Below are 26766 nucleotides of genomic sequence, written 5' to 3' on the forward strand. Positions count from 1 at the left end.
TTAGTTTGAGATGTAGGCGCTTTAAAAAAGGGGCGTGGCCCCAATTTCACTGTTGAAATGTGTGCTGCAGAAAACGGACCTGACTTCCATAAGTCGTTACTTTTAAACTATTCATGAAACATACATGAAATTTTCAAGGACTGTTCTTCAATGTTTATAGTTTGGTTTTGGGTACCAACTTCATATTTTGTGCATTTGCTAATCAGAACAAGCTCTTTCCAGTGGTCTAATTGTTTTTATGGTAGACCTGGTCATACATTTGTAATATGCGTTTGAATTATAAGCGCAAAAATGTCTTATTTTTAAAGCCTAATAAATCAGAAAGTTTGATTTCTTTTGAACATATACCTAGTTGCCTAAAGAGTACTATAACATGAGTAAGAAAATTTGAAAGATCTGGTGTACTTCAATGTGGAGATTTGGGGTGTTAAAGTTGCTCCAAAGCACATTTATGATTTTCAGCAAGCCATAACTTGGCAAATATTAAACTGTGAACTTTATATTTTAGTATTTAAAGGCGTCTGGCATTGAAGAACAATCCTTGAAAATTTCATGTCTCTAGCATGAATAGTTTAAAAGTAATGACTTATGGAAGTTAGGTCCGTTTTCTGTAGCATGCCTTTCAACAGTGAAATTGGAGCCACACCCCTTTTTAAAAAGTCCCTATATCTCAGAAACTAATGAAGGTACGAGCCTAAAATTTTGTACACTATTTACTGGGCACACTGACAATATTTCCAGAAAGTATGAAGCAAATCTGAGATGGTCAGTGGCGAGGCCTCTGCTGATTTCACATGGATTGACCCAGAAGCTATATGCACTCCAGGCAGGCAGGCAGACCTACCTTCCTGGCAAAAAGAATAAAAATCGGTCAAGAATTAAGAGAGAAGTGATTTTTCGTGAAACGTGGACAACTCCGGACAAGACGTGACGGCAGAAACTCATCACTTGGCTGCTGGATGAGCTAATAAACAAAAGAATATTGCGTAAGGTGTGTCTAAAACAGCGTTTCTCAACCTTTTTTCAGTCACGGTAGCCTAGTAAACTAGACCCAACCGCCTAGCGGCCAAAAATATTTTTTGCCTAGCGAGTGGGTCTAGCCTCGCACCATATAAACAAAAACACCCCGGGCATCAAATCTTGCCCGCCAATCACAATGCAAGGTTTTTGTTTGGATTCTTTGGGCGGGCTTTTGCAGGAGTGACGACAAAGCTGCGCGACGCTGGAGAAAGCGCAACAGGAAAGATGGCTACGGGCTAGTGAACAGCGCTAGTTTGACTCTGCTTTGGAATCAGTTTTAGAAGAATTAGACTTGGAGTTTTCGTTGAAACATGAGCAGGAAGAGGCTCTCCGCTCATTCCTTTTCAAGAAGGACGTTTTCGCTGTTTTGCCAACCGGCTATGGCAAAAGTCTGATCTACCAGCTGGCTCCGCTCGTAGCCAAAAGGATGGGGCTAGTTTGTGCAGTACGAAGAATTAATAAACAGCTTTGAAACATTACTTTTTGATTGTTTATTTTCCCGTTATTTAAATTTAAGGGAAATTATTTCACCAAACACCACTAAATAAAAATAAAAACTCTCAAAAACAGTTTAAGCAAACCCTTGAAAAACACTTGGAAAAAAATGTGTATGTGGTACAGACTCCAAACTTGTGGTCATTATCTCCAAACTAGGGATGTTAACTGATGACCGTTTGACCGGTGGTTGACCGAATCAACGGCAACCGGTTAATTTTTTTTGGTTGTCGGTTAAAAAAAAAAAATCAATCGTTTTGAAGCTGCCGATTTTGGAGCGGACAGCTGACAAATCAGAAACACCCATTCAGTCATGTCCCGCCCAGCTGCCACTCGGTGAAAGAAAAGTGTAGACACCGGCTTTTTAGCTTACAATTTACTTTTTTTTTTTAATTATTAGAAGGCACATGGAGTTTAGTCCTGCCTTGGCCAGTGCATTCTGAAAGTGTGTTTCGGTCTGTAGCCAACAATGCATGTTATTGCAGATCATCTCTCTCCACACAAACTAAAGGCGCAGATGCCGACTTTTTTTTTTTTTTAATCGCGCAGATCCGGTTTTTTTTGGGGGGGGGGGGGCACGTTAGAGTGTCCGATTGTAATTTCAAGGTGGATTCTGTATTAAAATGACTAAATAGGCGGGTGCTGTTGCAGTCCATGAGGCGTGGGGGGTGTGAAAGAAGGGCAGTGGATCGGGGGGCTGCGCGCGTTTGCATGGAAGCTGCGCAATCAGTAGATCAGAATGCGCACATTAAATTTTGCGCGGGCGCGCGGCTTTCTGATTTGCTGTTTTCTTCTCGTGCTTGTACTTCCTGCGTTTCGTGGACTGTGGCGGCATTTGCTTATATGCAGAATTTGCTTTGATGAAGTTGTGGTCGGACGCTCCAACGCCCCCCCCCTTGGGAAAGGAAGGTCGGATCTGCGCGATTCAGCCGTGGAGAGGGCGGCATCCGCCAAAAGGCGTGCCGTTTGCATCCCTGTAATAATTCCAATTCTAGAATTTTAAACTCATAGGTTAACCGACTTTAACCGGCTAATGAGGCTCGGTGGTCGGTCAAGATTTTTATTAGTTTTCGCCATCCCTACTCCAAACGTCTTAATATCTAGAACCTGTTTATTAATTAATACGCATTTTGAAAAATTATTTATTTCAAGGTCTCCCCCACTGCTTTCTGTCGCTCTGACTACGTCACAGTGACTGCTGCGCTGATTGGTCAGAGCGTTGGCCTATACGCACAGAGACAGTTTGAAAGACAGCGGTTTGTTCCTCCTACACCCTTCGGAAATGTCTACGGATCGAGGCCAGACTAAATATTCACATTTAGTCTGGCTTGCCAGGCTACAGTCACGGTACCCTTCAGAAGTATGCAAATTCTCAAAACACCCTCATATAAAATATACGCAGTCACGCTGACCCCGGCAGTGACGTTGTGACACGGGAAAGGGGGCCGTGAGACAAATTTTAATGATACATGAGGCAGCGATGATCTGCATTAGTGTACTGTAACTATCGTTTTTTTGGAATTTTAATTCATTTTATTTATTTTAATGTTAGAATACATAATTTTTTGACAGCACCCCAGTTGAGAAAGGCTGCTCTTAACTTTTGACTGGTACTGTATGTGTACTTTTTTTTTTTTTTAAAATACACATTTTCCATTAAAATCTCCAGTGCAGTGATTATACTGTATTGTGCTATAAAAAGCACATTGTGTGTATGTCCTAGAAATTTGTGACCAAAATGAAGAACTAGCACCATCACCTTTAGTGTCGGATTACGCCTTCAAATCATTTAGGAGGAAAAGTTTGCGAGTTTTTCCGGCTGGGAACGATTCACGCATTTCCTAAAGCCGATAAGGTGAACTGGTGCTCGTGTTCTCAGATGTAATTCTTTTCAAAAGTGCACAGATCCTCCTAACAGGAATGCATCAGGGTCAGTGGGTTTGTTTCAACAAACAAGTGGGTTTAAAAAAAAAAAAATTGACAAATTTACAAAACTGGGCAAATGTCCAGAGAGGAAGAATAAAGGGAACGGAGGTGGCAGGAACGTTAGTCTTCCTCGTCTGAAGGTGGCTGGTCTGCAGCGGCCTGATGTTTCTGCATCTTCACCATCAGCTCTTGAGAAAGGAAAAAGGTGGTGGTAAGTTATGACGACAAACTGACGATTCATTAATACTAAGATGCAAAGTACGTGTTGAAGAAAACATACTTCAGTTTCAAGCTACGACCGACTACGCACCGTTTACAGCTCTGTGACCTGCTTTGGTTCAAATCAGGAACCAAACCAGCGACTCGGAGACCCTGAACAACTCCGAAGTCGACTGAGTGTCTGACAAATTACACAATGATAAACTGGTACCCATTAAAACCTTCCAACAAGGCCATCCTTAAAAAAAAAAAAAATCCGTTTCCTGTCCGCCGGGTGAGCAAAAAAATTTTCAGTCGGGAGGGAGGGATTTTTTTTTTTTTTAATATACATGAATGGATAAGAAATCGCAATGCTGTGTTTGCTTTTTCTTTCAGTACTTTATTACAAAAGCAGACATTTAATAAAATGACAGTTTAATAAACTGAAACTTGTACAAAAACTAAGTTAGCATTTTAAATGCTGACTGCAACATTTGCAAAACTTTTACAAAGGTACTTAAAATGTCTGACACACGGACTTTTTGTAGTTCTAAATCGACCGTTAGGCCGAGTTCGGATGAAATTACACTATTAACCTCCTAGGGCTTAGCGGTCACATGCATGGACAGCACTTTATGGAAATTCGGAACAAGAATCCACATATGTGGACATACTTTTTCTCTAAAAGCAGGGCTTTGAACCGGAATTTTTTTCCTATTGGTTCGTTCCGAACAGAAACGGAATTTTAACGTTTCCGGTTTTGGGTTCCACCATTAAACAGACGTTCCCGAACCGGTTAGAACAAAAAAATTTCGTTCCTGGAACGGTTAATTACGTTCCCTGTCAGCTGTTTAACAAATGGCTATAAAATTATGTCTCTGTCTCATCCAGCTTAAGCCAAATGTAGGCTAATTCTATTACAACCTTCATTAAATAAGACAAGAAATAATTCAAAACAATTATTTCAAATGTTGGCGATTTGGATTCTCAGTATGTCTTCCCACCTACACAAACAGAAAAAGTGCCAAAAATGAAAGATAATTCGTTGTGTTACCAAAGGCTAGTCAGGCCCTATAGAGGGCTACTGCATGACGTCACCGCGCCGTGAGATTTTGTTAGGCGCCATATTGGAAGTACACATCTATGCAAGTACATACATTCATAACAAACTACAGCTGAAATGTAGCCAGGGCCGGTTCTGCCCTAATCTGGACCCGGGTGCAACATCGCGCAACCCCCCCTCCCCCCCAAAAAAACACCAGTCTAAATCAGGACAACCATCACATAACTATAACTATAAACATTTTATATCAACTATTTTAACTAAATGGGCTATAATAAATAAGCCTGCAGGCAGCCACGGCGGGCTGCCTCAGAAAACTAACCATTTGTCCTACCTTAAAACTCGTTTTGCATTTTCTGCCTCCTTTTTTGTATTTTCGACCCTCCGTTTATTTTCTTTCCTTTTCTGAAAACCCGATTTGTGTCCAGACATTTTGTTCTGCTACCAACGAACTAACTCGTCAGGTCTCGTCTCTCGAGCCCGCGATGATTCCCGTGGGAAGGGCAACAACTGATACATTTTTACAAACAGCCAATAGGGAGGTTGCATCGTTCAGGCTCTTCTTTGCTCAGACACTCAGTAATGGAGATGTGATAGTAGTCCACCTTCCCGCTCTCTCCATTCAATCAGCGAACGTCACACAGGAAGTGAACCCCAGCGGGTCATAGAAACTTGCGCAGGAGAAGAATGACTATTTGTAGGCTACGGAAACTTTGAGGAACGAAATAAAAACCGGTATTAACCGGTTACCATTATTTTTAATAAGCGTTTCTGTTCCGGAACATAAAAAATAAAAGTTTCTGGTTTTGTTTCTGTTCCATGTGAAATAGAAAAAGTTCCCAGTTTTTGTTTTCGTTCCTTGAACCGGTTCAAAGCCCTGTCTAAAAGTACATCTTATCAAAAGATGATGCTTAGTTTTTATTCTAATCAGGTTCTAATAAGCCCAAATAGCAAAGAGAAATAAAAAAATGCATGTAAAAAAAAATAGCTTGGGCCTTAGGAGGTTAAAATGATCACTGAATGATTTGTTTTTCTGAATCTTTACTATTTTGTTGTTCGCTAGAATACCATTTTGCGATTTCACACTTAAAGGGGTACCAAATATAATATATACAGTTGCTGATGTGACAAAGTAACGTATTCTTAAGTATTCTATCAAATTTATGTACTAGAAAACAACGAAATATCTTGGTAATTGTAAATATAATAGTCGGTACGCTAAACGGCACAAGAGTCGCCATTTTTAAAAGACCGTGACGTCAGCGCTACCCACTGCACTAGGAGAGAAGCGCGTAATCATGGCGTCGGGCGCATCAAGTGAAAGCGACAGCTCCGTCGAATCGTACGAAGAGATCCCGCAAGACACACTGCAAGCAGGCTATGGCTTAGAAGGGTACCAGTTTGAACCTAGGAGAGGTACTCTCGACTCCAGTGATGACGAAAGAAGAGAAGAAAGCTCGAACTCGCTTGGTGTTTTTCAGCGGAAACGAGTGAAAAGACACGTCTGGAGGATCGTTATGCTTTCCATCGGTCCTGTTATTACACCCGAAAGCAACACACTGTGGCATTGTGTAGCCGATCGCTTACAATTCATCCTACTTTCCTACATTCACACGTGCTATTCCCAACCTCAATGAGCCAACACAACTGGGCACATACATACGTCATGAGTGTTACGCAGAGAAAATGAACGTGCATTCTGATTGGATAAAATTAATATCATGGCGGGCTGTTCAAACTGCGGAAATAGTTTGCTCGAGCTACTTTCAAAACACTATAACTTTCCAACCTTAGAACAAAAAACTTTTGTAAGTCTTGAATAAGGTTCGTTAATGTGTGTTTTATTGTTATATTTACTCTATATATTGCCCTCTGTTCCCCTTTAAGCAAATGTTTGAAAACTCCGGATCTCCTTCCTTCATGGTGGCTGCCATTTTTTTGTGCCGCACGGTGCATGCGCGGAGCTGATTCAGTTCTATATTCTGCGCGGAATGCAGGGCTTTCCACAAGCGCCGGCTGCCGCCATACAGCCGACTAAAATTAAAATGTTTATCTAACGGACTGACAATAATGTCAAACCGAACCGCACTCATTTAAGTTGTGATTTGCGCTGTTTGTACCGATAATAACCACAAATTCCCCGCAGATTTCGTTGATCAAGGGAGAGTAACTCATCCGCGGCCCTGACATGCGGTGTGTGTGCGTGCACTCGGCGGAGGCAGTAGTGTGTCGGGGCTGTCGGAGGGAACAGAAGCAGAGATGACGCTTATTTTGTCTCCGGTAAACCAGTCTTCTCTCGTTCAATTACGTGCTGGCATCAAAAGACACCGTTGGTTGTAAATGAACCCAAACTGAGTGGTTGGAGTGTATTTTCATACACAAATGGAGAAATGTTCGCCGAGTGTGTAATTGTGTCGCCCCACTGCAGACCGTTGTCGTTGTTAATTCATAGCATGCTCAGCTGCGTGAATGTGTCATGCACCGAAAATAAGAGATTTACAAGCCAGGAACGCCTCATGATGCAATACGCAAGAAAAGAAAGAAGAGTTACTGCCATTTTACTTTGTATTTGAGTAAAGTGAATAAATAAATGGTCTGTAGAAAATACATTTAATCCTGGGAACTGCGTGCACAGGAGTTTATTTTGTGTTTACTCCCCCCTGGCCAGGGCTCGAAATTAACTTTTTTTCTCTGTCCCCCCCCAGTGGTCCCGAATTCTGTGTTGTATTGTCCCGAATGGAAGCAATAGTGTCCCCATTTTTTTCCTCTCTGAAATAACCAGTGGTTAATATTATCATATGAAGTTACTATTATATTTGTAACTATGCGATTTTGAACCCTTTATATCATTTTTACAATAAGTCACAAGACACAAGCGACACGTCCTATACATCATCTACTTCAAAATTACAGTTATTGCATTTTCAGTTTATTAAACTTTGGCGATCTCACTGTATGAATAGATACCCGTTTATTTAAAGGGGCCAACTAGCTCATTCAGAAAATGTTTCAACTCACTACATCTGCAGTACACTTTAGTTGAAAATAAGACCCCTTTTATGTTCATTTCATCTACTTATACCTTGAATATCTGTTGGCATATATAAGGCCAACTTATCATTTTCACCATTACCGTTATCCATTTTTATGAACTTTCCGTTATCCATTACTGTTATCCATTTTTATGAACTTTCCGTTATCCATTTTTATGAACTTTCCGTTATCCATTTTATGAACTTTCACTGCCGAAACGTGGGTGCAAATATTAGCAACATCAGCATAGTGGCAGGTCCGAGCCTAGTTGTGCTGCTGACTGACTAAACTTTCTGAACTAGAAAGACACCAAGAAAACTCACTTATTCTGTTGAACGGTATCTTCCGTCAATATCATCCACATCATTCCTGTTGTATTTTATAACGTGTCTAACAGTGTTCATTAAGTTCATTCAGTTGCTAGCGTTGCCTGCAGACCAGGCGAGGACACTTTGGATCCTGAAGGTCCCGGAGACGTTATGTCTGGGCTTTCAGTTTCTTCCCCGCGGTCGGTCCGCTTCAACCACTTCAGCATTTTTGTTCTGGGAAGAGTCGGCGCAGCGTGTGCGGTAGCAATTCCATTCCAGGTCCATATAATGCGGACTCCGGCCGAAGATTCTAGAACAGAACGCGCTGCTCTGTAGCCTACGGATGCAGGTGCATCGAAAGTGAAGCTACTATGTATTTTTCGCTGTTAACGTTTTAAAATTAAAATTGACAAATTAGGTGAATGTCTACGTATGTGTTACGGCTTTGTAAATAATATTAATGTAGAATTTTTTTTCTAGATCTATTTTTTTCCATTGTCCCGGGATTGTCCCAGATATGATAATTTTGTGTCCCGATGACATTTTTTATGGTCCCCGGGACATCGGGACACCATTAGTTTCGAGTGCTGCCCCCGGCTGGCTACTTATTTGTCATGGCTGGCTAGTATGAGCCTTAGTGGAAAGCCCTGGGAATGCGGAAATGTCAAGTTCGATTTTAGATTTACGAACCCGAAAAAAATGTCGAAAAACCCGCGTTAAAAAAAAAAATTTCAACCGCACAAACGGCACTCACCCGGCCGGTGGACCGGAAACAGAACGTTTTTTAATAATGGCCCAAGGTCACATCAGCATAAACTACACTGCTGGGTACATTTTAGGCTGAACTTCTTCATTAAACCCTGAACCCCTTGAGCGAACGGAGCTGCTGGTTAGTTACCTTTGGCCGGGTTGAAGACGCCGTTGGTTTGTTGGTTGCAGACGTAGCAGCGCTTGGACTTGCGGTAGTGCTGCAGAGCGCAGGCCTCGCAGAAATAATGTCGACACCTGAGAACGCAGGGAGTGTGTTCATGCGTCATCGATGCAGTTTTAAATACACACAATATTACTTGTATATAAATACCACAATACGCATGAGTTGGATTGTACATACAGTTATTATACGTGTACATTAACAAAAATACACGAAAAACGCTGAGTAGCATCCGTGTGTGTATATACACACCGCCTCATTTAAACAAAACTCGACTCATGTTCGAGACTCACTTTGTTATAATCGGGTTCTTAAACGAATCCCTGCAGATGAAGCACTTGAAAGGCAGATCCTCCTCATCGCTGCTCACCTCGTAGTTTTCTTGGTCTGTGAAGTACAAACAGTACAGGCGCATGTAAACTACAGCTATTCTCAGGGAGCTATTTTAAAAGTGCATATTCAGGACCTTTTTTTTTTATATGAAAGTATGTCCCTTTACACACTCATCCAGAAGGGTAATTTTGCACAAGGCCGTCTGTCTGCAGCAAAATAAAATACATCTGGAAAAATCCCAACGGAGTCTGGAGCCAGATTCGTGACGTCACCTGCGGAAGCGCCAGCAGGCTGCGTGAGCTTTGCACGGTTTCAGTGCACAGCCTGTGGAGACCAAGCGCTCCCATTTCTCTCTCATTGTCCGGTCTTTTGGAAAACGATGAGTACTAATCCCATCAAGACTGGTGTTGCTACACCCTCCTACGATACATCTGTTAACCATTTTAATAATTACGTGATAACGTTGAAGAAGAAATTTGCAGAAAACCACCAGGTCGTTTTCTCATAAACAAACCAGCGCTGACGTAGGATTCAGAGGGAGGCGTCCCGCATGCGACGTCACGAAAATCAATGTTTGGCGGGAAATCCAAATGGCAAGTTTTTTCAGAGGCGGACCAATTCGCCTCAAATGGCTCGATTTCAACTGAATTTTTCTGGTATTGCGCAAGGTAAAAAAATTGCACAAAATGTGACAGATATTTGACCAAAGTTTAATATAAAATAAGAGAATTACATTGATCTCGCTCCTGAATTTACCCGTGATGTGCACTTTAATAAAATGTCGCTAGCTAGCAATGTTAAGAGTTCATGGTTTGGACTCTAGGGGTCACTATAGCAACTCAACATGGACAAAATAATACATGTTAAAGGAGAACTGAAGGAAAATTTATCATCAAAATTCTTTCATTTTATTAAATATAGGAATGCATGTTTGATCGCTATTTTGTCGCTGCTATAGCGAATTATGAGTGTTTGAAATTGGACAATAAACAAAACAGGATACAGAGATCACACAAACTCACTATTCATAAACTCACACATGTTGAAATTTATGGATCTGGTCAAATTCAGAACAGCACAAATAATGTACAAAGCAAGAAATAATCTATTGCCGAAAAATATACAAGGAATGTTTAGTGAGAGAGAGGGGGGATATAATCTAAGGGGAGACCTAAATTTTAACAAACCAAAGGTTCAAACAAATATGAAAAACGTGCGTATCGAGCTGTGGGGTGACTTTATGGAACAGACTGGAGACAGAAATAAAACAAAGTGCAAATATAAATCTATTTAAAAAAAAGGTTTAAAAATATTTTTTGTACAAGTATATAGAAGAGGAAGTATGTTAACGGAGGATGATGAGGGATAAATAGAATAGGGTTGATTGTTATATTAGAACTAACTTAGTATATGGTATATATTTATGGGGATAGATATCTTCATATTTACAGGGATAGGTATGTAGTACATATTTATTTTTGTAATTCTATATTTATATAGATATTCATGAAGTGTATATATTTTTATAGGTGTATTAATGTAGTTTGGATTTCGGGGTAGTTAAAAAGGGGTGGAAATTCAAAAAGTATTGTACTTCTTCCCACTCCTTTTTTTCGAACAATGTGCGGTGTATTGTAATGTCTTAGCTCTTTGTTATTTTATTTATTCTTTTCTTTGTCACTTTCTCGTTTTCTTTGTATGTACAAATAGTTACATACATTTTTATACATGTTCGAAATAAATTCATTCAAAATAAATAAATTAATTAATTCAAAAAGAAATATGCTCTGTAATATATCAGTCCGTATGTCAAAGCGATGGCCGTAAACGAGATTCGTTGAGACCTGTGCGAGACATCGTAGGACGGAAGCAAAACGTACAGCGGAAATCAAAGTGACCGACATCTGCCAACGTTGTCAAAAGATGCACGCGCTCTCTTTCGAATGCTGATGTGATCAAGCCGGAAGTTCTGTTTGTTTTTGATAGCGATCAGGAAAGTTTGAAAAAAGTCGGCAGTAATCGTCATTTAAACTCATTTTTGTGCAATATTTCGTTTGGAAAACAGTTTTCAAAATGGCGGCACTGACACCTGGCTGACACTTCACGTTTCGAAGTCTCGCACAAGTCTGTTGAAGATCACGCGGATAAGCGACGCCTGCCGTGGACCAAGCGAACTAAACTCACTCAACACGGCTAAAAGCCGAACAGGCCGATAAGTATAATATTTAATTGCAATTAGCTGCCAATACGAGTCACGATATAAGGTTACCAAAACCGAAAACGTAATTGAATAACACATTAATTAAGAAATAAAGCAAGTTTTAAAATGACTTCAGTTCTCCTTTAATAATATCACTTCTAGACCAACTTTTTTGGGGTGGAGCCTTCTTGAGGGATCAACAGTCACATGTTCCAGGCCCTTCCATGGAGCTACTTTGACAACCAGGAGGGCGTGGCTTCCATCCCAGGAAAGTTTCTTCATGTTGAAAATTGCCGTGGGTCAAGTGCCAGATGAATTCACCCGTCACAAATGTGAAGGCACACGCCTTCTGTCACAACCATCAAGCTCAAAAATGTTCACGGAACAGCGGCGGCAGCCACGTATGACTCACGGATGCTCATGTATGTGACGATGAGTGAGTGATTTCGGACACAGACATTCATTTACTACTCCCTATCTAGGGAATTACTATATAGAGGACTATACAGTGAGCTCATTGGTAAAATGAAAAACCGCTTTCAGACACTACTCCGCCGCGCCGTTATTTACGTCATTACTGTCGCACAATTAAACCGTGCCGGATCAGTCGGCTGGTGGGTTTTCAAAATAATAAATCCATATTATACTGAGCGTATTTCACACATTAATAAATACAAAGTACTTTGTGTCTGCTGCATCTTTCAGTTCTTTTAAATCAAGGCTCTTTGCCGCTGCCTTTTCACATCACACACATCACATTATCTCTAGCCGCTTTATCCTTCTACAGGGTCGCAGGCAAGCTGGAGCCTATCCCAGCTGACTACGGGCGAAAGGTGGGGTACACCCTGGACAAGTCACCAGGTCATCACAGGGCTGACACATAGACACAGACAACCATTCACACTCACATTCACACCTACGCTCAATTTAGAGTCACCAGTTAACCTAACCTGCATGTCTTTGGACTGTGGGGGAAACCGGAGCACCCGGAGGAAACCCACGCGGACACGGGGAGAACATGCAAACTCCACACAGGAAGGCCCTCGCCGGCCACGGGGCTCGAACCCGGACCTTCTTGCTGTGAGGCGACAGCGCTAACCACTACACCACCGTGCCGCCCGCCGCTGCCTTTTATTAAATCAAATTTGAGACTTTTAATTTGATTTCTTTCAGCACGCCCGCAATGCATGATGGGATATATTGCTTTGGTTAGTGACCATCGGTTGTACACTACTTTTCATGATGCATTGTGGGATACTGAGTGCACTATAGGGTGTAAATAACCCTCATTATACATTCGGACAGCGCTACAAAATGGCGTCCTCACTATATAGTCCACTATACAGTCAGTAGTGAGTGATTTTGTATTACGTGAATAGGAAATTTAGTCAGAAACGCTGCGGATGCTGCCGGCGGATTTGACAGCCACCAGGTCTGTGGCACAAATCTCTCACCATTCATTCATGGGAACCCAGTTTTGATCTGCGCCAGTTGCGTGCGTGCGTGCCCAGTTCTGAACTCCTTTTTAATAGTGCAGAAAGTGAAAGGTTTACCTAGTGGGCATGGCTTTTGTCTTGCTGTGGCTATCCCGTACTGCCGTGTTTGATTTTACCAGCGTCTTCTGTTGCGGCTACCGTTGCGTCATTTGCGTATTTACTCCGCCCAAATTTATGCAAAGGATCACCTCTAAAATCTGCCGGAATTCTCACGCATCAACCACACATAAGTTCACAGGAAGAAGAGGGGGGGAGGCACTACAGTCAGCTCCAGAATTATTGGCACCCTTGGTAAAGCTGGATCAAATTATGGCAAAAAACATCTCATCTCATTATCTCTAGCTGCTTTATCCTGTTCTACAGGGTCGCAGGCGAGCTGGAGCCTATCCCAGCTGACTACGGGCGAAAGGCGGGGTACACCCTGACAAGTCGCCAGGTCATCACAGGGCTGACACAGACACAGACAACCATTCACACTCACATTCACACCTACGCTCAATTTAGAGTCACCAGTTAACCTAACCTGCATGTCTTTGGACTGTGGGGGAAACCGGAGCACCCGGAGGAAACCCACGCGGACACGGCGAGAACATGCAAACTCCACACAGAAAGGCCCTCGCCAGCCACGGGGCTCGAACCCGGACCTTCTTGCTGTGAGGCGACAGCGCTAACCACTACACCACCGTGCCGCCGCAAAAAACATCTTGTGGTTAATTATCTTAATTTCATACAGAAAACATGAGAAATCTACCCTGTACGTGGAGTAAATCTATTCAGAAGATTAAATCCTAAGAATATATTCAGATAGGATCAAGCTAATTAACCACAAAGACTTTTCCATTAATGCCACCTTATTGAAAGCTAATTCAGGAGTAACGAGTGAAAAAAAAATTCAAATATACAGCAGAAAATGTCATTATTATTACCGTTAACGATGATGGCATGAAAGAGGGTTGTCCCCCCTCCCCCCCATTTAAAACTTTGAATATTTTAAAAACAAAGAAAAAGGAAAATGTTTAAGGAGTCAGGGTTTACACGCACTTCTTTCCATACCAGTATGAACACACGCTGTCGTTCCAGCAAAAGGCAGACGTTCCAAATACTACAAAATTCATGTCAAGGTTTTAACCGTTCACTCGTATTATTATTATTATTATTATTAGAAATTATTGTGAAATCGGAGCATTTTCACTCGAGGTTTAGACCCCACTGTGTAAGTATAATTACATACAAATTATATTCTCGTACACAAGTTGAAGAACGTGATGAGGAAATCCCTGGAAGTTTGATTTCCTGAAAACATTCTAATCTCTGATCGGAGAGTTATATTGTCATCTAAAGGTTAGAGAAGCAGCTTTGGAAGCAAAAGGTTGCCGGTTCGATTCCCTGGACCAGCAAGAATGGCTGAAGTGCCCTTGAGCAAGGCACCTAACCTCGAACTGCTCCGGATAACCGCGTCTGCTAAACGCCATTAATGTAACGTGTGTGTATATTAGATAATATAATATATCTCCTGTTTCAGCTCACCGTTGGCGCCGTATCGTCCCTCCTCCAGCTCCCTCTCGATCTGCCAGCCGTGTTTGTAATCGGAGCGGTCGTGCAAGAACTTGCAGCTGTCTGTGAAAACAGACACGTTTTCTGTCACCACCGACTTCGAACAATGGATTACATTTCTGAAATTCATCTTACACTACAAAAAATAATAATAATAATAATAATAATTAAATATAAATATATATGAGTGATTCCACGCTTATGGGTACTGAAATGGGGACATGAACTTATTTTTAAAAATTCACCTAAAACCATTTCTTTTTTTACCATCAGGTCACAAAACATGTAATCTTTAATGAATGATATGTTAAAAGATAACTTTAATTTTCTGAGATGTAATAAAAACATATTTATATGCCAAAGTCAGAACGTAACAGAAGTGTTGTGGACATATATATTCTCAATTTTAACAATGTAGAATTACTTTTTGAAACATAGGAAGGTGATGTTTTAGCAAATATAATTAATAAACATGTGTAGTAGAATAAACATACACATTCTTTCAATAAGATTAACATGGTATATAGCTAGATTGTAATTAATTTGTAACAGACGCGAGATGGACAATCGTAACAGAAGTAATGGAACAGACATCATTTTGGAACTCATAGGCTTGACTTTGGCATATAAATATGTTTTTATTACATCTCAGAAAATTAAAGTTATCTTTTAACATATCATTCATTAAAGATTACATGTTTTGTGACCTGATGGTAAAAAAAAAAAAAATGGTTTAGGTGAATAAGTTCATGTCCCCATTTCAGTACCCATAAGCGTAGAATCACTCATATATACACACACACAACCGTTCAAAAGTTTGGGGTCACCCAGACAATTTTGTGTTTTCCATGAAAAGTCTCACTTTTATTTCCCACCATAAGTTGTAAAATGAATAGAAAATATAGTCGAGACCTTTTTCTGGCCATTTTGAGCATTTAATCGACCCCACAAATGTGATGCTCCAGAAACTCAATCTGCTCAAAGGAAGGTCAGTTTTATAGCTTCTCTAAAGAGCTCAACTGTTTTCAGCTGTGCTAACATGATTGTACAAGGGTTTTCTAATCCTCCATTAGCCTTCTGAGGCAATGAGCAAACACATTGTACCATTAGAACACTGGAGTGAGAGTTGCTGGAAATGGGCCTCTATACACCTATGGAGATATTGCACCAAAAACCAGACATTTGCAGCTAGAATAGTCATTTAGCACATTAGCAATGTATAGAGTGGATTTCTGATTAGTTTAAAGTGATCTTCATTGAAAAGAACAGTGCTTTTCTTTCAAAAATAAGCACATTTCAAAGTGACCCCAAACTTTTGAACGGTAGTGTAATAAGAAATATTTGATAAATTCAGCCAGATTAAAAAGATATTCTCTCTTAAGAAGTAACGTTCTCTCACACCTCCGAATCCACAGAAGCCTGTCTCTTTGTAATCTTTGCATATGTCGGGTTGGTAATCCCACCGCACCGTAGCCCGGAGGTGCTCAGGAGCTCTGATTGGTCCTTTCCTGTCAGAGAACAGATCAAAATTAGAAGCAGGAAACGACGCTGATCATCAAAGGCAGCCTGTGAACCCGTCTCTCCACGTACCTGACCATGCCAGATGACGCATTACCCATGGTGGTGTCCTTCGGCTTAATGAATTTTTGATAGTTATTGATGCCACGGTAGATTTTGTCGTCATCTTTACCTTTCAGTTCCTAGAAACGGGCAAGAAGAAAAATCACATCTCGCAGCGCGAGTCAAAACGTGAAGCGGCACGATGAAACCAAATCAACCTCAAATTCTTATTTATAGCCATAAAATAATCATTAATGGTTAAGCAATGTAACTGTAACTGGATTACAAATTGTAACTGAAGACTCCTTTATTTAAAAAAAAAAAAACAAACAGAAAAAGATGACACTCCTTTTGTAAGTCGAGTTCCTCTTGCCGTGAGGAATGAAGTAGAAAACTGACCATAAATTTGATTATACGGTACAAATTGTCCTGCTGGACTGGTTTGTTTAACATTTATTTTAAAAAAAAAGCCCTTCCCTTAACTCACCTCCTGAATTTTCTGGCTGCGTTCAAAGATAGCCTGAGCGTCTTTCTCTCTCTCGGTGTCCAGCGCGTACACGGCGGTGGCTCCCATGTCGTCTGGTCCCTCTGGTTTCTACCTCACACACACCAAACACCACACAAGCTGAATCTCGCACTCTACATCCTCGAGTTACTTCAACAACCAGGGTTTTATTCAAACAATCACCGCATTACCAGCGATCGTCCCGTTTCCGTTACCAAATCAATGACTGTTCCTTCTTCAAAGGCTTATCTACGGAAGCCGCGAGAGGCCCTTCATATCATCTTTTTTTATTCACCTTGTTATCCCGAGATAACGACATAATTAATTCAGGATCTCGAGAAAACAACACAACTAACTCGAGATCTCAAGAAAACAACACAATTATTTCATGATCTCGAGTAAACAGCTGAGAAATGGTTCATTCAGATGCGCCAAGAGACTTGTGATACGCTGACTTTGGGGCTATTTCTCATTCTGTACAGACGCAACTTTGGTCATTAGAATGTCTGGAATAATCGATCACCTAATAAGGCAATATTTTGATCAGGGGTTGACACAGGGAGAGACTGCATTAAGTCTTTTAATAAGGGATAATTTCAAAATTAGTCCGCGGCACCTCCGCAGAAGACTGGCCCGGCTTCGTCTCTACCGACGGAGATACAGTGATCCAGCTGAGATCATGAAATAATTTTGTTTTCTCGAGATCTCGAAATAATGGTTTTGTTTTCTCGAGATCTCAAATTAGTTGTGTTGTTTTCTCGAGATCCTGAATTAATTATGTCGTTATCTCGGGATAACAAGGTGAATAAAAAAAAGATTATATGAAGGGCCTCTCGCGGCTTCCGTACTTATCCGACTTAAGTTGCTTTTAAAGTTTCCATAAAGTATTTCTAAGTGAAACGGTTACGTTTTACTCCAAGTCATGTTGTGTGAAACGCCTTCTGAGCTCATTCCATATGTTCCCTTTCCTTCTAAAACAGGAAGTGATGTCATGCTGAAGTGCAATAGTTTTGGAGATATTTATTCTCGTGAACAGATGAGGGCAATTCTCCTCTTAATAATATGAAATTATTAAGATTGCCTTAACTCGTCAGCTCAGTGATCTTGCTTAAGTACGGACTCCCAGGCAAAATGTACCGACAACCATACTTTAAAAATAAATAAATAAATAAAAAATCACCACAAACCCAATTACAGCAACGTCGCTTCAGAGAAATCTTGGCTTGAATTTTAAGAAAAGGTTTTTTTTGTTTTGTTTTTTTCTGACGTAATTCCGTTACTGACTTTTCTTTCCTTGTAAATTTCTGATTTTGCGTTCAGAGTTAAACACAGCCAATTTTTCGATGCTTTTTTGGGGGGTCAAAAGATAGTGTGAAAGTTTATTTAATACCATTATCTTGAGTACTGCAATTAAAAATGTTAACACGTTTTGCTGTGACTGTAAATTCCGTTACCGAAGAACTACCCTTTATTAAAAAGATTCCCAAACCTCGGTCGATCAGACAGAACTTTAATTCTGATTGGGAGCTACAGTGGGGCAAAAAAGTATTTAGTCAGCCACCAATTGTGCAAGTTCTCCCACTTAAAAAGATGAGAGAGGCCTGTAATTTTCATCACAGGTACACTTCAACTATGAGAGACAGAATGGGGGGAAAGAATCCAGAAAATCACATTGTAGGATTTTTAATGAATTAATTGGTAAATTCCTCGGTAAAATAAGTATTTGGTCACCTACAAACAAGCAAGATTTCTGGCTCTCGCAGACCTGTAACAACTTCTTTAAGAGGCTCCTCTGTCCTCCAAAGGACACCAGAAACAAAACTGTAGACCTGCACCAGGCTGGGAAGACTGAATCTGCAATAGGTAAGCAGCTTGGTGTGAAGAAATCAACTGTGGGAGCAATTATTAGAAAATGGAAGACATACAAGACCACTGATAATCTCCCTCGATCTGGGGCTCCACGCAAGATCTCACCCCGTGGGGTCAAAATGATCACAAGAACGGCGAGCAAAAATCCCAGAACCACACGGGGGGACCTAGTGAATGACCTGCAGAGAGCTGGGACCAAAGTAACAAAGGCTACCATCAGTAACACACTACGCCGCCAGGGACTCAAATCCTGCAGTGCCAGACGTGTCCCCCTGCTTAAGCCAGTACATGTCCAGGCCCGTCTGAAGTTTGCTAGAGAGCATTTGGATGATCCAGAAGAGGATTGGGAGAATGCCATATGGTCAGATGAAACCAAAATAGAACTTTTTGGTAAAAACTCAACTTGTGTTTGGAGGAGAAAGAATGCTGAGTTGCATCCAAAGAACACCATACCTACTGTGAAGCATGGGGGTGGAAACATCATGCTTTGGGGCTGTTTTTCTGCAAAGGGACCAGGACGACTGATCCGTGTAAAGGAAAGAATGAATGGGGCCATGTATCGTGAGATTTTGAGTGAAAACCTCCTTCCATCAGCAAGGGCATTGAAGATGAAACGTGGCTGGGTCTTTCAGCATGACAATGATCCCAAACACACCGCCCGGGCAACGAAGGAATAGCTTCGTAAGAAGCATTTCAAGGTCCTGGAGTGGCCTAGCCAGTCTCCAGATCTCAACCCCATAGAAAATCTTTGGAGGGAGTTGAAAGTCAGTGTTGCCCAGCGACAGCCCCAAAACATCACTGCTCTAGAGGAGATCTGCATGGAGGAATGGGCCAAAATACCAGCAACAGTGTGTGAAAACCTTGTGAAGACTTACAGAAAACGTTTGACCTCTGTCATTGCCAACAAAGGCTATATAACAAAGTATTGAGATGAACTTTTGTTATTGACCAAATACTTATTTTCCACCATAATTTACAAATAAATTCTTTAAAAATCAGACAATGTGATTTTCTGGATTTTTTTTCTCATTCTGTCTCTCATAGTTGAAGTGTACCTATGATGAAAATTACAGGCCTCTCTCATCTTTTTAAGTGGGAGAACTTGCACAATTGGTGGCTGACTAAATACTTTTTTGCCCCACTGTATTCCGATCAAGGTGTAGACGTCTGAGATCGGAGACGGATTATGAACAGATTATTAAACTTAATGTAAATTCAGGGTGGACGTTACTGTGCATCTATGAGCACAGATTTAAAACCTGATCGCTGGGAAAACAACCGATATTATTGTCTACACATCTAATGCCTCGGTCACAACCAGCCGTACGTGCTCCTACGGCCGGTCTACGTGCAAATAACGCAAGAAACGCACGGAGGGCGCGCGTGTGACGTGCTGATTTTCGAGCCGTAGAGGTTCTTTGTCATGTCAAACAAACTCTACGGGCGCTTATGGTTTTTTCAGGTTGCAAGACAAACTTACGGACAACGTGTGTCTTTCTCCACGAACAAAAAAAAAAAAATAAAATAAACACGCAGCTATTTGGGAAACGCCAAAAATCGCACGGCCAAAAAATTGTACATCCGGTTGTGACCTCGGCTTAATAAACACTGAATATGCTTCAGAGATGATGATGAAGATAAATAATAATAATGTGATGCGACTTCTCACCGCTGAGCGAGTGGATTTATAAGCCACTGTGATCTTCTTGGCTTTTCCGTCTTCATCACTTTCACTGGAGGAAACCACTTCTCTTTCCACCTTCTTGGTCTGAAATAGAGTATAATTAAGTTAGTGTGAGCTTTAGCGGAAGGACTAAAGATGCAGAAGGTATAATTAGCCTTTTTTTAATTACCATTTTTCAATTAAGTCTCTAACAGTTAGGCGAACTTGACATGTGAATGACTCCCGCCCATGTTCACAAAGCTCCACCCCTTAGATATTACAGTGTTTTCACATCTGCGTGCGCTTTTCAGTCTGGTTAAATCAGACCCTGGTTAGGTTTCCCCCCTTGGTGTGAACACCTGGCTGTGGATTAAAACAACCACACCATGATCAGAAATGGTCTCGGTCCTGTCCCAAATGCACTCTGGAGCGGTTTGTTTGTGGCGACTCTTAACGGGAACAGCCAAAAAAAGAACATATGCAGATACTAACTCTGCTTTTACTCCATGTTAAACAGCACAGCAGCGTTTCTCTCACAGAAATATGCACTCGTCCGAAACGAAGGACGTTCTCTTCCTGGAGTTACTCTCTTGCTCCTGCCCAAGCTACATCTGACCAATAAGCAGAGTCAACCTTCTGACGTAGTTTGTAGTAATGCATTTTGATTCGCTTGGATTCTTCTCCGCATGAAGAGAAACCTAACCAAATCGACTGTTTGCATGTGACGTCCCACGAGCCTCTCTGATTTAGCCGTGTCCACCATCTTTGTAGAATAACACATGCGTAGCAACAAGTACCTTAATACGAAATGCTGCAAATTTGCGCAGTCATCGGCTGCTCGAACGATTCTGCTAAGGCTGGAGTCAGATTGTTTAGTTTACCTGCTGTTAAAATGCGAGAAAGGCCCCAAATGGAAGATCTAACCCGTAGACGACAGAGACTTGCAATTCTGAACAGATCGGACATAAGAGACCAGCTACAAATATGTACAGATCAAGGGTAAGTTTATATTTCTACTGTTTACGTGACCCATAGATAAAATAAATAAATATTTTATATATATACTGTAAGTGATAGACATGTAAGCGCTACTCCAGTTTATATTGCAGTTACAAATGCAGAGCACAAAGCCGCAGTAAAATGTAGGTAGTTGAGCTCGGGAAAATGTCGCCTTTGAAGACGTCAATAATTAGGTTGGATTTTTTTTTTTGGTTTGTGTAACATTTGCCCACATCAGGAACCTACTAGATCCTTACAGTAAACTTGCGCTAAACTTTTGTACGCTTTCATCTGCTTCCCAGTGACGAAGCTAGTAGTGAACACCAGGTAATTCACGACGTCCGTGTAATTCACACTCGGCCACATCCGTACATCGTCTCCATACTCTACAACATTGCTGTACGGATCCACCCCGAACATTCTTTTATCTTTTCCCTGTATCGGACCTCGTCGCTATTACTCAATTCGTGATATATTTGTGAAAAATTACAGTTCGCGAACGTGCTCTCCTCAGCCACCATGGATGCGATACCACAAAGATGGCGGACACTAGAGCTGTGCAATATATCGTATTTTTATCACGATATCGATATTGGTGTCAAACGATATCAAAATTCATAATATCGATATGAAACGATTTTTTGTCATTTGTCGAAAGGGACGTGCACAATATTTCTACAATGACAATAAAACAACAATAACATTGACGTGACAGTAAGGTAAAACGAACCCTTCTGTCCCCTAAGGCACACCGTAGCCTTGCATACGTCATCCATTCTACTCCCGCGATATCTCCGCAACAGTAAAAAATCAGTTCTTCTGTTTTCATACGTGTTGGGTGATTTGATATATTGATTTCTTAATATGTTGTTTGATTTGCTTGCTAATAGTTATAATAATACAATTAACATATATTTACGTCATATTTTTGGATGTGGGACTGGGTAATGTAAAAATGGCATCTACGGAAGAAAACAAGCACAATAATATTAGCACATATCCAGCTTGCTAGCTGTGTTAGATGTGTTAAACCGTGTGGATTTAAGTGGAATAATTGCGAGTCGTCCTGTGGTCAAGGCAGCGTTTTAAGGTAAGGCAATTTGGTTATTAATGTTGCCCGCCGCGGCATGTTGGGTTCATTTGATTTTGACTTGTGCATCTGCAGCTAGCATCATGCTTTGAAGTAGGTTCTGCTAAGGACGGGTTTATTGCGCGATGTAGACGGACTCAGATGTAATTACATTGTTTTTAAAATTCCGTGCGCTTAAAACGGTGTCCCCCTGCTAATCATGTAGCCCTAATCATGTGTTGCTTTTACTTTTCTTAATGGCGAGTGAAATATCTCTGCAAATGGTATTTCAATGCTGACATGCCAAAAAGATAGCGGAGTCCACATTTGGAAGATGAAGGAAGAGAAGCCTATTTTCATGTATGTTAATTCTTAAGGACTTGTCTCTATATTGTGCGTGTTTAATGTTGGTGTCTTAACAACACACAAGCTTACGTTGTAGTGTGTGTGTGTGTGTGTGTGTGTGTGTGTGTGTGTGTGTGTGTGTGTGTGAGAGAGAGATTTTATCCTTGGCTGGCTACGAGCCAGTGTGGACGTTACGCAGTAATCACTGGTAATACCAGCGCTGGCTCCATCCTCTGTGATCGGAAATGTTGAGTGAGGAGAACGTGAGCCTTGTGCAGGCTATAGGATCTATGCAAAGTACGCGCTTGCACAGTAAATAGTTTAAGTAAAAGGCGTTTCAGGGTACAACGGGAAGGGTTGACAGGTAGCCTATGAGGCCTGTACTATAAAAATGTGGCCCGGTGCCTCAGGTGTTGATGATCAGGGCTTTAAAAAAAGGTGTATAAATATCGTTTTAAAAATTGCGATATCGATATTTACTGAAAAAATTGTGATATTGATTTTTTCCAATATCGAGCAGCCCTAGCGGACACAAAATCAAAGAGCATCATGGGAGATTCGTGACACAAGTGCAAACGGTCTATAGAAAACACACCACGTTTATAAACTCGTCAACGGATTCTGATGAACTATAGGTGTGAAAATGCCCGAAGATGGTGGGTCCGCCTCAGAAACTGGTCTCTCATTTGGGACATCATGGTCAAAATATAAATTTTATAATTTTACTTTTCTTTTTGCATTTACCTAACACTCAATGTTTCTTTTGTCATGTTTAATAAGAATAAAGATAGTATCTTGCTTTATTTGGCCTCCACTGTGGAAAAATGTTTTGATTATAATTCAAATGCTTTTGTAAAATTGATTTCCATATAAAATAACTCTATCATGAAGAATTAAAGCCGCTCCTTCACAGATGAGTGAAAATATTGAATACATTTCCTCTTTTTGATTGCTTGGGTTAAAAATGCCAAGTTATGATGACAGAATTGATTTTTCACTTAAATATGAATAATATGATACATTTTGGGTATTTGATTTGGCGAAATGGAACACAATGGAAAAATCAAGAACACACCGGAAAGATGAGAATAACGGCGGTGGTGAAAGAACAGCGACTGTACCGGCTGAAGGTCGCGCGGGTCTCTGCTGCGGCGCGCGAGCAACGGGACATCACTACCGCACCGGACGGAGCGCGAGGCGGGGCAAAATGACTGGCTGTAGATTCTATCAAAAGTTCGATCTAAATTGACCATGGTTGCAAAATATTGGCTAAAAATACGCAAACACTACGAAATATGAAAGTAAGATGAAAAAGAAACATTCTATTGCCTTATACTGCAAGACTAAAACAAAATAAAACTGTCAAAACTCACCTTTTCAGTGATAACGTCCGAACAGATCACCCGCGTAACAGAAAGACCGCAAATGGAAGCACGATCAACTTCTAACTGTTGGAGTGGAAAATTCCATTCTACATATGCAAATTGTTAATGTGTGTCCTTCCCCGCACACAAATAACACGCTACGGTAAAAAATAGACCACAACTCATTTTATAGCTCAGAAATTCATACAAGACCAGCTACCATCGTAACATATTCTGTAAGAAACATATTCTATACCTAACTTTCAGCTTTCGTTTTAAAAAACAAAAATCACAGATTTATAACTAAATGTTTATATGGCATAGTGATTTTAAGTTCATACTTTTGGTGAGGTAGTGACCTCGACCCTGAGGCTTTCCGTTTAGATCAAAACACACGATCGTATTGGTTTTGGGTTTGCGGAAAATGGAGTTACGACGGTGATCAAATATTTTGCATGATGTTTTATTACGGTTATGATTATTCTGTGAGCGCACCAATCCTTAGGTGTATAAAGTTACAACTTAAAATACAATTAGTGATAACTGTAGACTTTTCAGTGGACTACAACCTTTTTAAGGGAATGCGATGTAGTCGACCATTTATCATGTCCCAGATCAAGCCGCCATTTTTCCACAAATTTGCAGAATTTTTGCCAAATTCTGAATAGAGTATTCACATCAAAGATTGTTAGAGCTGTATTATTTCTTTCAATCATTTTATTTCAAATTAAAACCAACATCACCATTCAAAACCAGATAGTTTATTGACTGAGTACAACCCCGATTCCAAAAAAGTTGGGACAAAGTACAAATTGTAAATAAAAACGGAATGCAATAATTTACAAATCTCAAAAACTGATATTGTATTCACAGTAGAACATAGACAACATATCAAATGTCGAAAGTGAGACATTTTGAAAGTTCATGCCAAATATTGGCTCATTTGAAATTTCATGACAACACCACATCTCAAAAAAGTTGGGACAGGGGCAATAAGAGGCTGGAAAAGTTAAAGGTACAAAAAAGGAACAGCTGGAGGACCAAATTGCAACTCATTAGGTCAATTGGCAATAGGTCATTAACATGACTGGGTATAAAAAGAGCATCTTGGAGTGGCAGCGGCTCTCAGAAGTAAAGATGGGAAGAGGATCACCAATCCCCCCAATTCTGCACCGACAAATAGTGGAGCAATATCAGAAAGGAGTTCGACAGTGTAAAATTGCAAAGAGTTTGAACATATCATCATCTACAGTGCATAATATCATCAAAAGATTCAGAGAATCTGGAAGAATCTCTGTGCGTAAGGGTCAAGGCCGGAAAACCATACTGGGTGCCCGTGATCTTCGGGCCCTTAGACGGCACTGCATCACATACAGGCATGCTTCTGTATTGGAAATCACAAAATGGGCTCAGGAATATTTCCAGAGAACATTATCTGTGAACACAATTCACTGTGCCATCTGCCGTTGCCAGCTAAAACTCTATAGTTCAAAGAAGAAGCCGTATCTAAACACGATCCAGAAGCGCAGACGTCTTCTCTGGGCCAAGGCTCATTTAAAATGGACTGTGGCAAAGTGGAAAACTGTTCTGTGGTCAGACGAATCAAAATTTGAAGTTCTTTATGGAAATCAGGGACGCCATGTCATTCGGACTAAAGAGGAGAAGGACGACCCAAGTTGTTATCAGCGCTCAGTTCAGAAGCCTGCATCTCTGATGGTATGGGGTTGCATTAGTGCGTGTGGCATGGGCAGCTTACACATCTGGAAAGACACCATCAATGCTGAAAGGTATATCCAGGTTCTAGAGCAACATATGCTCCCATCCAGATGACGTTTCTTTCAGGGAAGACCTTGCATTTTCCAACATGACAATGCCAAACCACATACTGCATCAATTACAGCATCATGGCTGCGTAGAAGAAGGGTCCGGGTACTGAACTGGCCAGCCTGCAGTCCAGATCTTTCACCCATAGAAAACATTTGGTGCATCATAAAACGGAAGATACGACAAAAAAGACCTAAGACAGTTGAGCAACTAGAATCCTACATTAGACAAGAATGGGTTAACATTCCTATCCCTAAACTTGAGCAACTTGTCTCCTCAGTCCCCAGATGTTTACAGACTGTTGTAAAGAGAAAAGGGGATGTCTCACAGTGGGAAACATGGCCTTGTCCCAACTTTTTTGAGATGTGTTGTTGTCATGAAATTTAAAATCACCTAATTTTTCTCTTTAAATGATACATTTTCTCAGTTTAAACATTTGATATGTCATCTATGTTCTATTCTGAATAAAATATGGAATTTTGAAACTTCCACATCATTGCATTCCGTTTTTATTTACAATTTGTACTTTGTCCCAACTTTTTTGGAATCGGGGTTGTAGACCAGACTCTATATCTTCCGCATTATCTGTACAAATAAAGAATTTTAAAAATCAGCTATTGCACCTTTAAAGAGTTTTTTACGACACCAGACTAACCCGCTGTATCATGGGGTTGTGAGAGCTCGGCCTCTTCTCCCTTTTCACCACGGCGTTTTTCTCCTCATCGCTGCTTCTGTCTAAATAAACAAGTAAACAAATAAATAAACAGCCTTGTTTTAGGAGCTTCCTAGTTTCTACACAGTTAGCAAGACTGACTAGCATGTTTAAAATGCTACATATAATGTAAACATCCGCTAAACAATTCATATTTAATGCCGGAGAAATAAATTGTGAACTTTACCTTTGTCGCTGTCGCTTGCTTTTCTTTTCCGCGCAGAGAATTTCTTGTTTGATTTCTTAAAAAGAAAAGTACAGGTTGCTGAGTTGGTTCCCTCAGCGTCCGCCATCTTCAA

The 26766-nt window shown here is 40.7% G+C and overlaps 1 protein-coding gene across 1 annotated transcript; it reads right to left on the reverse strand.

The window, feature by feature from the left end:
• Window positions 1–1496: 1496 nt before the first annotated feature.
• rnf113a (ring finger protein 113A) lies at window positions 1497–26766 on the reverse strand. Its single transcript, XM_060902105.1, has 10 exons — window positions 26655–26766; window positions 26411–26490; window positions 20161–20259; window positions 16605–16712; window positions 16148–16257; window positions 15959–16065; window positions 14531–14620; window positions 9268–9361; window positions 8942–9048; window positions 1497–3629 (listed from the first exon to the last, which is right to left on the reverse strand). The coding sequence occupies exons 1-10, from the start codon at window positions 26758–26760 to the stop codon at window positions 3562–3564; spliced, it is 969 nt and encodes a 322-aa protein (XP_060758088.1). The 5' UTR covers window positions 26761–26766; the 3' UTR covers window positions 1497–3561.

This window comes from Neoarius graeffei, chromosome 20, assembly GCF_027579695.1.
Source record: "Neoarius graeffei isolate fNeoGra1 chromosome 20, fNeoGra1.pri, whole genome shotgun sequence".
Taxonomy (NCBI): Eukaryota; Metazoa; Chordata; class Actinopteri; order Siluriformes; family Ariidae; genus Neoarius; species Neoarius graeffei.